The 12,767-nt window shown below is 40.1% G+C and overlaps 1 protein-coding gene across 10 annotated transcripts in view; it reads right to left on the bottom strand.

Moving 5' to 3' along the window:
* The window catches only part of POGZ (pogo transposable element derived with ZNF domain), a 55,796-nt gene that overhangs the window by 30,794 nt on the left and 12,235 nt on the right, over positions 1 to 12,767 (bottom strand). For 3 of the 10 annotated variants that reach the window (XM_009181179.3, XM_009181201.3, XM_009181196.4), the window contains exons 2-3: positions 8,683 to 8,807; positions 7,535 to 7,693 (exon numbers count right to left, since the gene is read on the bottom strand). In XM_009181179.3, the coding sequence (XP_009179443.1) occupies positions 7,535 to 7,693; positions 8,683 to 8,806 (283 nt within the window). In that variant the 5' untranslated portion in view covers position 8,807. 10 annotated transcript variants of the gene reach the window in all.

Genomic DNA, 12,767 nt, shown 5'->3' on the forward strand with positions numbered 1-12,767 from the left:
CAACAACAAGAAGAAACAAAAAACCAAAGAGTCAAGCAAAATATGGCCTCAACTTTTTACCCAAAATCACCAGAATGGGATGGGCCCCTCTGAAATGTATGTTCTACCTGGCAGGTTATATCACCACAGTTAACTACAAAGCTAGACCACCAAAGGAATAGGCATGTAGGTGGCTACTAATGGGCCAACAGTGGCTTATCTCATACTCTCTCAGAAACTGAGAGCTCATCAGTAGACTAGACCCTCAGTTACTGAGCCAGAAGACTAGTGATTGTAGAGGCAGATAGATAAATAAAACAGAAAATTCCAGCAAGTTCTATCCATGTTAAACTATACTGGCAAGTTATCGATGGTGGGTTTTTTAATTTTTTAAATGTTTTATTATGGAGAAGTCAAAACATACATAAAAAGAGAACACTACAGTGAACCCCAACGTAACCACCACCCTGCTTCAATAATTATCAACGTATGGCAAGTCTTATTTCTTCTATACCTTCTACATACTTAATAGTTCCCATATCACTTTAAAACAAGTTCTAGATCATATCATCTATAAGTATTTCAAAATGTACCTCCTACATAAGAACTTCAAAAAAAGATAAAAGAATCATACCAACATAACTCCTGAACATTATAATAATTATTCAATATCAAATACCCAGTCAAAATTCAAATTTACTTGTTTGTATTTTTTTTTTTTTTTTTTTTTTGAGATGGAGTCTCGCTCTGTCACCCAGGCTGGAGTGCAGTGGCCGGATCTCAGCTCACTGCAAGCTCCTCCTCTCGGGTTCACGCCATTCTCCTGCCTCAGCCTCCCGAGTAGCTGGGACTACAGGCAACCGCCACTTCGCCCGGCTAGTTTTTTGTATTTTTTAGTAGAGACGGGGTTTCACCGTGTTAGCCAGGATGGTCTCGATCTCCTGACCTCGTGATCCGCCCGTCTCGGCCTCCCACAGTGCTGGGATTACAGGCTTGAGCCACCGCGCCCGGCCTTGTTTGTATTTTTTAAAGAATTTGTCTGAATCCAGTTACAAAATGTTTGCAAAGTGCAATTGATGAACATAAGTCAAGTCTTTTAATCTACAGGTTCCCCAACCATCTGTTTCTATCCTTTTGAAATTTATGGTTGAAAAATACTGACTAAGCAAAAGTCTATATTTTCTAGTCATTATTTTAACTTCTAGGACAAAAGAAAATAAATTATCTCTTATTTATCCTAATTCTAAAAATTCTTAAGGTAATTACTAGCTGAACATCCCAATTAAATACAAGAAGGGAAAGATGGAGGCTTTTTTCATTTCTGTGAAATCAATCAGCATTAGCAAGTCTCTTAAAGACAGACGAGGTTTCTACCAAACCTGTAAATACCATTATAAAGAATTTTAACAGCATTTTCTGCAAATATTTTCTCTTATATCAGAGTCAAGTTTAAATTTTGGTGGATTGTTAGAATTTTTCCAAAAAGGCCGGGCAAGGTGGCTCACGCCTGTAATCCCAGCACTTTGGGAGGATGAGGTGGGTGGATCACCTGAGGTCAGGAGTTTGAGACCAGCCTGACCAACATGGAGAAACCCTGTCTCTACTAAAAATAACAAAATTAGCCAGGAGTAGTGGCGCATGCCTGTAATCCCAGCTACTCAGGAGGCTGAGGCAGGAGAATTGCTTGAACCTAGGAGGCAGAGGTTGCATTGAGCCGAGATTGCGCCACTGCACTCCAGTCTGAGCAGTAAGAGTGAAACTCCATCTCAAAAAAAAAAAAAAAAGAAATTTTCCAAAAATATGGTACAACGAAAAAGTGGTTTTCTAAGACCAGATTAGATTCACAATACAATGGAAAGCAAAAGCCAGTCTATGGAAAGTCACACTGGGTAAATTATACTTATTTAGAAGCATTTTAATGATTTCTGCAATCTTATTAAATCTTTGCTCAAAGGAATTCTGCCAATTCAAGTGTCTTACAAGGTTCTATTTCCAGAGGATGAAACAGGCTATCAGAATTCTGGTGCTTAAAAAAAAAAAAAAAAAGCCTTTAAAAGGATTATCCAGCCTAGAGCAGTGGTAAGCACCTGTAGTCCAGCTATTCGAGAGACTGAAGCAGGTGGAACACTTGAGCCCAAGAGTTTTGAGTCCGGCCTGGACAACACAGTGAGACTCCCATCTCAAAAACAAAACAAGGCCAGGCGTGGTGGCTCACACCTACAATGTCAGCACTTCGGGAGGCCAAGGCAGGCGGATCACTTGAGGTCAAGAGTTTGTGACCAGCCTGGCCATCATGGTGAAACCCCATCTCTACTAAAAATACAAAAGTTAGTTGGGCATGGTGGCACATGCCTGTAATCCCAGCTACTTGAGTGACTGAGGCATGGCAATTGCTTGAACCCAGGTGGTGGAGGCTTCAGTGAGCCAAGATTGTGCCATTGCACTCCAATCTGGGCAACAGTGTGAGTCTCAGTCTCAAAAATAAAAAATGAAAAATAGCCAGGCGTGGTGGTGTGCACCTGTAGTCCCAGCTACTTGGGGGGCCGAGGTGGGAGGATCGTTTGATACTGGGAGTTGGAGGGTGCAATGAGCCAGCCATGTTCGTGCCACTACTGTACTCCAGCCTGGGTGACAAAGTGAGACCCTATCTCGAACAAAACAAAGAAAACCTAACAAACAAATGAAACAAAACAATCCACCTTGCTGACAATGAATTCCAAGAGTTTTCTTCTGTACTTCAGACGTCATATGGTATCAAGCACATTATTTTTTGAGATGGAGTCTCACTCTGTCACCAGGCTGGAGTGCAGTGGCGCGATCTCGGCTCACTGTAAGCTCCATCTCCCGGGTTCAAACGATTCCCTTGCCTCAGCCTCCCGAGTAGCTGGGACTACAGGCCCAGCTAATTTTTTGTATTTTAGTAGAGATGGGGTTTCACCATGTTGGCCAGGATGGTCTCAATCTCCTGACCTTGTGATCTGCCTGCCTTGCACATTATTAATTTAAAAAAAAAAAAAAAATCAAAGAATTATGCAACTAACTTTCTCTAAGTTTGCTCTCTCTTGATTTTTTTTCCTTCATTTTTTTTTTTTTCTTCACAAGGAGTTTTGCTCTGTCACCCAGGCTGGAATGGTGCAATCTCAGCTCCCTGGAACCTCTGCCTCCCAGGTTCAAAGGATTCTCCTGCCTCAGCTTCCCTAATAGCTGGGATTGCAGGCATGTGCCACCACACCCGGCTAATTTTGTATGTCTAGCTTCTTTCTCAGCATTATGTTTTCAAGGTTCATCTATGTTATAGAATGTATCAGTATTTCATTCCTTTTTATGGGCCAATAATATTCCATTGTGTATATATACATTTTGTTTATCCATTAATTGATGGACACAGGTTGTTTTTACTTTTAGCTATAACAAATGATACTGCTATGAATATTAGTGCACAAGTTTTTATGTGAACATACATTTTCCATTCTCTTGGGTATACAGCTAGGAGTAGAACTGCTGGGTCATATGGTAACTCTATGTGTAACTTTTCGAGGGCCAAGTGAGGTGGCTCATATCTGTAATCTTAGCACTTTGGGAGGCCAAGACAGGCAGATTACTTGAGGTCAGGAGTTTGAGACCAGCCTAGCCAACATGGTGACATACCGTCTCTGCTAAAAATACAAAAGTTAGCCGGGTGTGGTGGCAGGCACCTGTAGTCCCAGCTACTCCGGAGACTGAGGCATGAGAATCGTTTCAACTTGGGAGGCAGAGGCTGCAGTGAGCTGAGATCGCGCCACTGTACTCCAGCCTGGGTAACAAAGCAGGCTGGTGTGCCGACTCCGTCTCAAAAAAAAAAGTAATACATGCCACAAACACCTTCCAGTTTGTGGTTTGTCTTCTCAGGGTTTTTTTTTTTTTTTTTTTTTAATCACATCTTTAATGTAGTTCTATTTATCAGTTTTACCCTTTATGGTTAGCTCTGTTTTTGTATTTGGTTTAAGAAATCTTTCTCTCTTCTGAGATCACACATTTTTTACTTTATTTTAAATTTCTAAACTTTCTAAAGCACACTAAGTGAAACAATACTGAATTGTTTAAAAGTTATTCTCATTTGCTGCCTGGGAGCAGTGTCTCACGCCTGTAATTCCAAAACTTTGGGAAGCCATGGTGGGTGGATCACTTGAGGTCAGGAAATTAGAGACAAGCCTAGCCAACATAGTGAAACCCCGTCTCTACTAAAAATACAGAAATTAGCCGAGCATGGTGGCGCATGCCTATAATCCCAGCTACTAGGGTGGGTGAGGCATGAGAATCGCTTGAACCTGGGAGACGGCGGTTGCAGTGAGTCGAGATTGTGCCACTGTACTCCAGCCTGGGTGATGGAGTGAGACTCTGTCTCAAAAAAACAAATGTTATTCTTATTTGCTATGTTACTAATGTAGTAAGCAGATAATACACCAATACAATTAAACTGAAGGCTTAAAGGGAAACTGGGTTGTAAGAGGCAATATTTCTCATTCGCTTTATTCTGAAGCAATATCCTTGAAGTTGGACTAGCATTTCAAGAGTTCCTAGGCTGGGCGCGGTGGCTCACGCCTGTAATCCCAGCACTTTGGAAGGCCGAGGTGGGCAAATTACCTGAGGTCAGGAGTTTGAGACCAGCCTGGTCAACACTGTGAAATCCCATCTCTACTAAAAACACAAAAAACTTAGCTAGGCATGGTGGCGCATGCCTGTAATCACAGCTACTCAGGAGGCTGAGGCAAGAGAATTACTTGAACCCAGGAAGTGGAGGTTGCAGTGGGCCGAGATCACGCCACTGTATTCCAGCCTGAGTGACAAAGGGAGACTCCGTCTCAAGAAAACAAAAAACAAGAGTATCTGATGAAAAAAGTTACAGAACTGTATGTATTTTTTATATAGATATATAAAGTGAGATAAATTAGACAACTGCAATTAATTTAGGCTTATCTATGGATGAATTTTTTTTGGAATATACAAGACTGTGGTTACCAGTCTATACCCACTGTCTTCTTTTTTTCATGAACATGGGTTATGGGTTAACTTTTTAATATAAACATTAGAGGCTTTTAAAGTAAATAAAGTCAATTTATATTTTTTTAAAAAAATTAGTACACTGGCCATAGGCAGGCTCAAGAATCAAGGGTACATTCAAGGAGTCAAGGAGACCAGGTCATCTCAGCATGTCATACGATGCTCAGCTGGCCTGGCACGGTGGCTCACTCACACCTGTACTCCCAGCACTTTGGGAGGCCGAGGAGGGAGGACCGCTTGAGCGTGGGAGTTTGAGACCAGCCCAGGCAACATGGTGAAACCCTGTCTCTACAAAAATTATAAAAGTTAGCCAGGCATGGTGGCATGTGCCTGTAGTCCTAGCTACTTGCAGGGCTGAGGTGGGAGGACTGCTGAGCCAGGGAGGCTGAGGCTGCAGTGAGCTGTGTTCACGCCACTGCACTCCAGCCTGGGTGACAAAGCAAGATCCCGTTTCGGGGTGGGGGCGGTGAGAAAAAGATACACAGCCATCTCAGTATGGGCCTTGGAACCCTGGGATCAAAGAAAAGGTTAGGTAAGCTGGTTGCTAACAGAACTTTAACAGTTTAAGAGACACACAAGACTAGTCCTGTGGGTTATCAGAACTTATAAACATTAGTGTCACTAAAGCTGGTATACAACTCCCCCACTGCTAAATTTGACTGGCTTAAAAAAAAAAAAAAAAGAAATACACAGGAAAGCAATATAATACAGTAGAAATCCCGAAAGCTTTGAAGTCCAGCGAATTCAAATCCAGTTTAGTTACTTAGCAACCATTAAGTTAATACTTATAACTAAAGCAAATTATTTAGATGCTCTAGGCCTCAGTTTCCACATCTATAAAATAATAGAAATCTTTACATAAATGGTTCCCATCTTTATATACACAACAGTCCCCATTTATAAGGTTTTTAGAAGTCTAAAGATTTCCCATATAATAATCATATTTTCAGTACCTAAATACCGAAAGTCTTTGGAAATCATGGAGGTTTTAAAGTTTGATAATACCTAAAGTTGGTAACAACATGGGGAAAGAGCTATTGGTGGGCACTTATTTAGAGCAACCTATTAAGGTAACTTGACAACGTCTATCAAATTATAAACACCTGATCCAGCAAATCTCACCTCTAAGACTTTACATCGCAGATATGTTTTACACAGCGGGCAAAGACACATGCCTGAGAACGTTCACCACAGCATCATTTGTAATCACAAAGGATGGCGACTCTAACAAATGTTCCACAATAGGGGAATGCATATATAAATGGTTATATCCCCAAATTAAAAACCATACACTCTTGTAACAGCAATATAAACTGATAAAACATTTCTAGATGGCCAATCCAGGAATAATACTGATCACAATTCTTAAAAACTGTGATGACCTTTGAGTCAACAGTTTGTTTCAGAAATATATTTGCAGAACTAATTAACGATGTGAGAAAAGATGCAGAGATAGGAATGTTCACTGAAGCTCCTTAAAATGGCAATATACCCTCTTACAACCCATTGTTAATAAGTTAATCAAATAATGGGAAATACAGTCATCAAAAATGTTATAGATGACTATTTATTAAAATAAGATACTATTAAGGGGAAAAGGCAGGCAGAGTAACGTACAACTTGTATAATCTTTTTTTGTAAAAAGAAAATCACCACATATAACATACAGATGTATATAAAAATAAATATTGTACAGAATAAAAGTAACCACCAGTTATCTCCAGGTGGTGGGATTATGGTTAAACATTTTTTTTCTTCCTTTTGAATTTTTTTTTACTTTATAGTTTTTCTACAAAGCATATATTATTTCTGTAGTACTAAAGCTGTTTTGGTTTTAAAGGAAATAAAATAATTAAAAAATAAAGTCCTTTGCAGCAACGCAATGACTCTATGAAAGTGCCTACTTCAGTTATGAATCTTGAGATATAACTGGTCAACTCATCTTCGGAGTGTAGAAACAGACATCAGAAATTAAATAGAAACGAGTACTATATAGCCTTTCTAGTAAAAAAACAAAAACAAAACACTAAAAACGCTAGTCTTTCACCATTTCTTTCATGTAGACAACAACCCTATCCTATCTTCCACACTCAGGAACCAATAAGCAAATGAATCTGCCAGAGAAAATACAGAGCTGCCCTGGGAAAATTCTTACCAAACTAATGGAATTTTTGTAATTAAAGAAACAAAAACAACCAACCAACCAAACAAAAAAAGCCCCAGATCTCTTTAACAGTTAGGAATTTTGGGTTGACATTTTCTCTCCTAGAAATTATCAGTAGCAAGAATCTACTGCTCTCTCACTTGAAACACCAGTATCGAGTCAGCACTAACTTAGAAGGAATAGCACCATCTACAGAAATCACTTCCATATCAGAGAATCATTACTGAATTCATTTTCCAACTAGTAGAACCACATCTATACCTAACTAAACAGGTATGGCTGCCCCTGAGACCTTTTTTATTCTTTCACCCCTCTAGCCCAGGATTATTATTTCCCAATAATCCCACTTACCATTGTTGTTGGCAATTAGTGTGACAAGAGTCTTCTTTGTACTGTCGCTGTTCTGTGCCCCGCTGCTACTAACGGTGGTGGATGTAGAGAGGTGCCCAGCAACAGAAGCATGGGCAGCGATGGGCACTGGAGCCGAGACTGGCTGCTGGCTCACAGAAACTGTGGGGAAGGGGAGGCACAGTCACTTGGAGACAGGGACAGATGACACTAAAGGATACTGCTCTAATCTTCCCTTTCCATCTTGTTGTGGATCTCTATAGCCAAAAAGTTTCCTGTTTCATAAATCCAACTGTTCATGTGATTTCTCCTCCTACTTAACCCTTAGTCCACCATTTAAACACAATCCCTTCTTCTTTGTCTCACATCTCCTGGTTAATTAAGTTACATCACTGAGCCCACTGAACTGGGATTTTAATACTTTGCTTACATAACACTAGCAAACCTCTACGACTCAAAGGTTTATTATTACCACTAGTGGTATTCATAACCATGCACATTAAGCCATCCAAAAAGACCTTGAACTGTGCCCTATTTCAGCCTAAACCAATGCCATCTTCAGGTCTCAAGACAGGAAAGATAAAAATAAAGAGCAACTGGTACAATTTAGGGGAGCAAAAGAACTACCACCCATTTTCTGAATTCAGGGCAATCTAGAATTTGACTCAGCAGTATCACCTTTATGAAAGAAAAGCTAACAAGCCTAAATTTGTAAACTGTCCATGAAGGCAGACACAAGGCAATTTCTACTCTGCTCACAAAGGAAACCAAGTTCAAGTAAAACAAAACAAAACAAAAAAGACTATGGGAACCTATTTTTGACTGGGTACATAAATGAGCACTGACACACACACACCACCACTTTGAATTCTTGTTCATACATCTTTTAGTAAGAAGACTGCTAGATATTTGATAAACACTGGTTAATCCAACCTTCCAAAGTTTTCAATGAAATAAATATATAATTTCTAGCTATACGGATGAGGAAACTGAGGTTTTCACAGACTACAGCATGGGAAAAAAGGTAGCACCAGTGAGTGCCACAATGAGGTCTCCCTGGATTCTTAAAAGTCCTTTTTCATCTCACACTTTGTTAACCAAAATACCATTCAATTTAATTAATCATCTAAGATCAGAAGAGCTTTTGTTACCTGTGGTAGTTTTATCCACTGAATTATAATCTTCAACTACAGAGTCCTCAATGACATCACTGATTTTCTGCCATGGCTCCAACTCCTCCTCCTCACATTCCATGAACAGGTCGGTGTCTGCCATGCTACAAGAAAAACATTCAAATAAGATATGGGCCTAAGAATAGGAGATACTGCTTTATACCAAATATGAAATCAGAACTTTGACTCCATTGGCAACCTACCTCCTTGGGCTGCTTTATCATATGCTGCTCTAGCCTTTCTCCATTTCCAAGGGTTCAGAATTACAACTTTTATTCTTGAATATTAGAATCCATTGCACAGCAAATTATTTAATAATTAGGGCTACAGGCCAGGCATGGTGGCTCTGCCTGTAATCCCAGCACTTTGGGAAGCCGAGGCAGGTGGATCACCTGAGGCTGGGAGTTACAGAACCAGTCTGGCCAACATGGCAAAACCCTGTCTCTATTCAAAATATAAAAATTAGCCAGGTGTGGCAGTGCGCGCCTGTAATTCCAGCTACTTGGGAGGCTGAGGCACGAGAATCGTTTGAATCCAGGAGGCGGACGTTGCAGGGAGTCGAGATCACAGCACTGCACTCCAGCCTGGGGGATGGAGTGAGACTCTATCTCAAAAAAAAAAAAAAAAAAAAAATTAGGATTGTAAAAGTTTAGGCCAGGCACAGTGGCTCATGCTTGTAATCCCAGCATCTTGGGAGGCTGAGGCGGGTGGATCACGGGGTCAGGAGTTCAAGACCAGTCTGGCCAAGATGGTGAAGCCCCATCTCGACTAAAAATATAAAAATTAACCGGGTGTGCTGGCAGGTGCCTGTAATCCCAGCTACTTGGGAGGCTGAGGCAGGAGAACTGCTTGAACCCCGGGCAGCAGAAGTTGCAATGAGCCAAGATCGCACCACTGCACTCCAGCCTGGGCAATAGAGACTCCGTCTCAAAAACAACAACAACAACAATAACAACAACGACAAAAAGTTTAATGTGTAACACCCAGGGCCAGGGCCAGGGTCAGGATGAGGACAGTGAGGTGAGTCAAGCAAGTGCAGGATCGGATTCAGTCTTTATTTAAAATAGATATTTTTTCAGTATGGATTGTTCTGCATTAACACTGATCTTTTAAAAATGATGCATTAAAATGCATTTATTATGATTACTGAACCTCTCTGTACTCCTTTAAATTTTGCACCTAAGATGAGAACCTCACTTGTCATACTCTAGTCCCAGTCCTACTACTACCTTGTACATCTAGTCTAGGAAATTCTGGAGGCTATTCCACTGTGATTTTGGAGTCAATCCTTAATTTGAAAACACTGCCTAAATTACATGTTCCTTTAAAAAATTAAAGTCTGAGCCGGGTGCAGTCGCTCAAGCCTGTAATTCCAGCACTTTGGGAGGCCGAGGTGGGCGGATCACCTGAGGTCCGGAGTTCGAGACCAGCCTGACCATCATGGAGAAATCCTGCCTCTACTAAAAATACAAAATTAGCCGGGAATGGTGGCACATGCCTGTAATCCCAGCTACTCAGGACGCTGAGGTTAGAGAATCGCTTGAACATGGGAAGTGGAGGTTGCAATGAGCCACAATTCATGCCATAGCACTCCAGCCTGGGCAACAAGAGCGAAACTCCGTTTCAAAAAAAAAATAAAAATAAATAAATAAAGTCTGTATCTCTGCAATGCAAACAAAGAGTTATTGCTATTCAACCCTCCAGCAACAGTTTACTAAGGGTCAGTTTCCTTGTGTTGGAACGCGAATACCATTGCTGTTCAAAGTTCAAACACAGCCTTTACTGCAAAAGCTCTAAGTGTCCTTAGAGTCTTAGTAATTCTGCTGCTACATCCATAAGCGAAAACCAAAACCAACCAACCAACCTAACCATTCTGTTTACTGAATAGTTAGAGCCATACAACTTGACAGTAGCAGTTTGCAAAATGCCCAACAGATGGCATTGTTTCCCTTGAAAATTAAAAATATCTTGCAATGCCCCAGTGATTTAGCTATAGCCAGGGGCAGTTTGAGTTTTAATGAGTAGAGTGTTTAACTGGATTCTAACTGGTCTTTCATCTTCTATTTTAATTATTTCTGTCTTTCTAACCATGAAGCGGGTGAGGAAAGAAAAAGATCTAAGAGATCAACTTAAATTCTCTTATTTTCAGGCTTAATTATATGAAGACAATACTAGCCAGAAACTGAATTAAAAAGAAATCAAATCCATACCATAGGTATTCTTTGAGACAAAGACAACACATGCCTTTGTTTTCCAGTCTAATTCCACTACAAAATATATTTTAAACAATTTTTTCCTTAAATACTTACTTTTATTCCATTGTTCTTTGCTGTGTAACCTTCTGACAGCTTAAGAGTCAACAGATAATTAATGCACAAATATCCAACACCCAGCAGAATGAATATAAACTGTGGATAATAACCTCTGCCGATGTTTTTCAAGGACCTACTTTTGTCCTGACCAGTTACAAGCAAACTCTCCACACATATGAAAAACTTTGTTTTGGAATATGAAGAGCTATCAGAATACAAATTGTGGTTTTCAATGTCATGCCTGTGGTTATTTTAGTAGCATATCCAAAAGGGTGTACTTTTATCTTAAGTATTCATAATACCTTAAGAGTTTCAGTTCTTTATTTTATAAAGCAATGAATTACAATAAGAACATTGAAATTTCTTCCATTTGACCTTGAGAGAAATGGAAAGAACTCCAGCTTGGGTAACATAGCAAGACTCCATCTCTACAAAATTTTTTAAAAAATTAGCCAGGTGTGCGGCACACACCAGTGGTCCCAGCTACTTGGGAGGACGAGGTAGGAGGATCGCTCGAGGCCAGGAGTTCGAGGTTACAGTGAGCTCAAGGTTACAGTAACTGCAGTGGTGCCATTGTACTCCAGCCTAGGCTGGAGAGCTGGAGAGCAATACCCCATCCCTACAAAATAAAAAAATGAAAAATAAATGGAATAACCAAAAAGGGTAGATCTGAAAAGATGGCAAAGAAAGATGTTTATGTCCTAACTACTTTTTAATCAAGTGAGAAAAACATCTCTTCTCCTTAGGTATGAGTACTGCCAAGATAGCCAATGTAAATTAAAAGACTCAAAATGAAAAGAAAATCCAACTTGGCCGGACACGGTGGCTCACACATGTAATCTCAACAATTTGGGATGCTGAGAAGGGTGCATCATTTGATGTCAGGAGTTCCAGACCAGCCTGGCCAACATGGTGAACTGAAACCCCACCTCTACTAAAAATACAAAAAGTAGCCGGACATGGTGGCACATGCCTGTAATCCCAGCAACTTGGGAAGCTGAGGCAGGAGAATCGCTTGAACCCAGGAGGCAGAGGTTGCAGTGAGCCAAGATCGCGCCACTGCACTCAAGCCTGGGCGACAGAAGCCAGACTCCGTCTCAAAAAAAAAAAAAAAAAAAGAAAAAAAGGAAATCCAACTTATGGGGAAATATTTTTCATGTTTTTTTTTAACAACACAGAAGATGGAGTTAGTTAATAAGGTTTGTCAACTCAGAAAATATTAGGTCTGCTGACTGAACATATTTCACAAATGTACAAAGCATCTCTGAAGACACTGAAGCCAAGTTTTTCAAAACTGTCCTTGATTCTGACCTATACTCTGGTATCTCAGGATGTGATCAATTCCTTTCACTTTCAACATCTATAACTCAGGGTCAAAAATATGATACAACAGAGACATAGCAACCTAATGTAAATACTTAGCAAACCAAAAATAGAAAACGCAAATTTAGATCCTTCTTCTAGTTTTCTAGTTATTAAAAGGAAACCTTTACTAACATAATAAAATGCAGTATTTAATATTTCTACCAAGATTCTCAGGGAACACCACCATTCTCCGTGGTCTTTCAAGTGATCCATGGCATACAATCTCCTTTCAACTTTTTTTTTTTTTTTAAGGCCCCGATCAGGGCAAGGACAGCCTTTCAACTAGTTTTGAACAAAGAAGACAGGAATTACTAAATATGCAGTGTTAACATGTACATCCAGATTCTGAAAATGGGCCCCCCACCAAAAAAAAAAATATCTTCCCAA

Source organism: Papio anubis, chromosome 1, assembly GCF_008728515.1.
Source record: "Papio anubis isolate 15944 chromosome 1, Panubis1.0, whole genome shotgun sequence".
In the NCBI taxonomy this organism is placed as follows: Eukaryota; Metazoa; Chordata; class Mammalia; order Primates; family Cercopithecidae; genus Papio; species Papio anubis.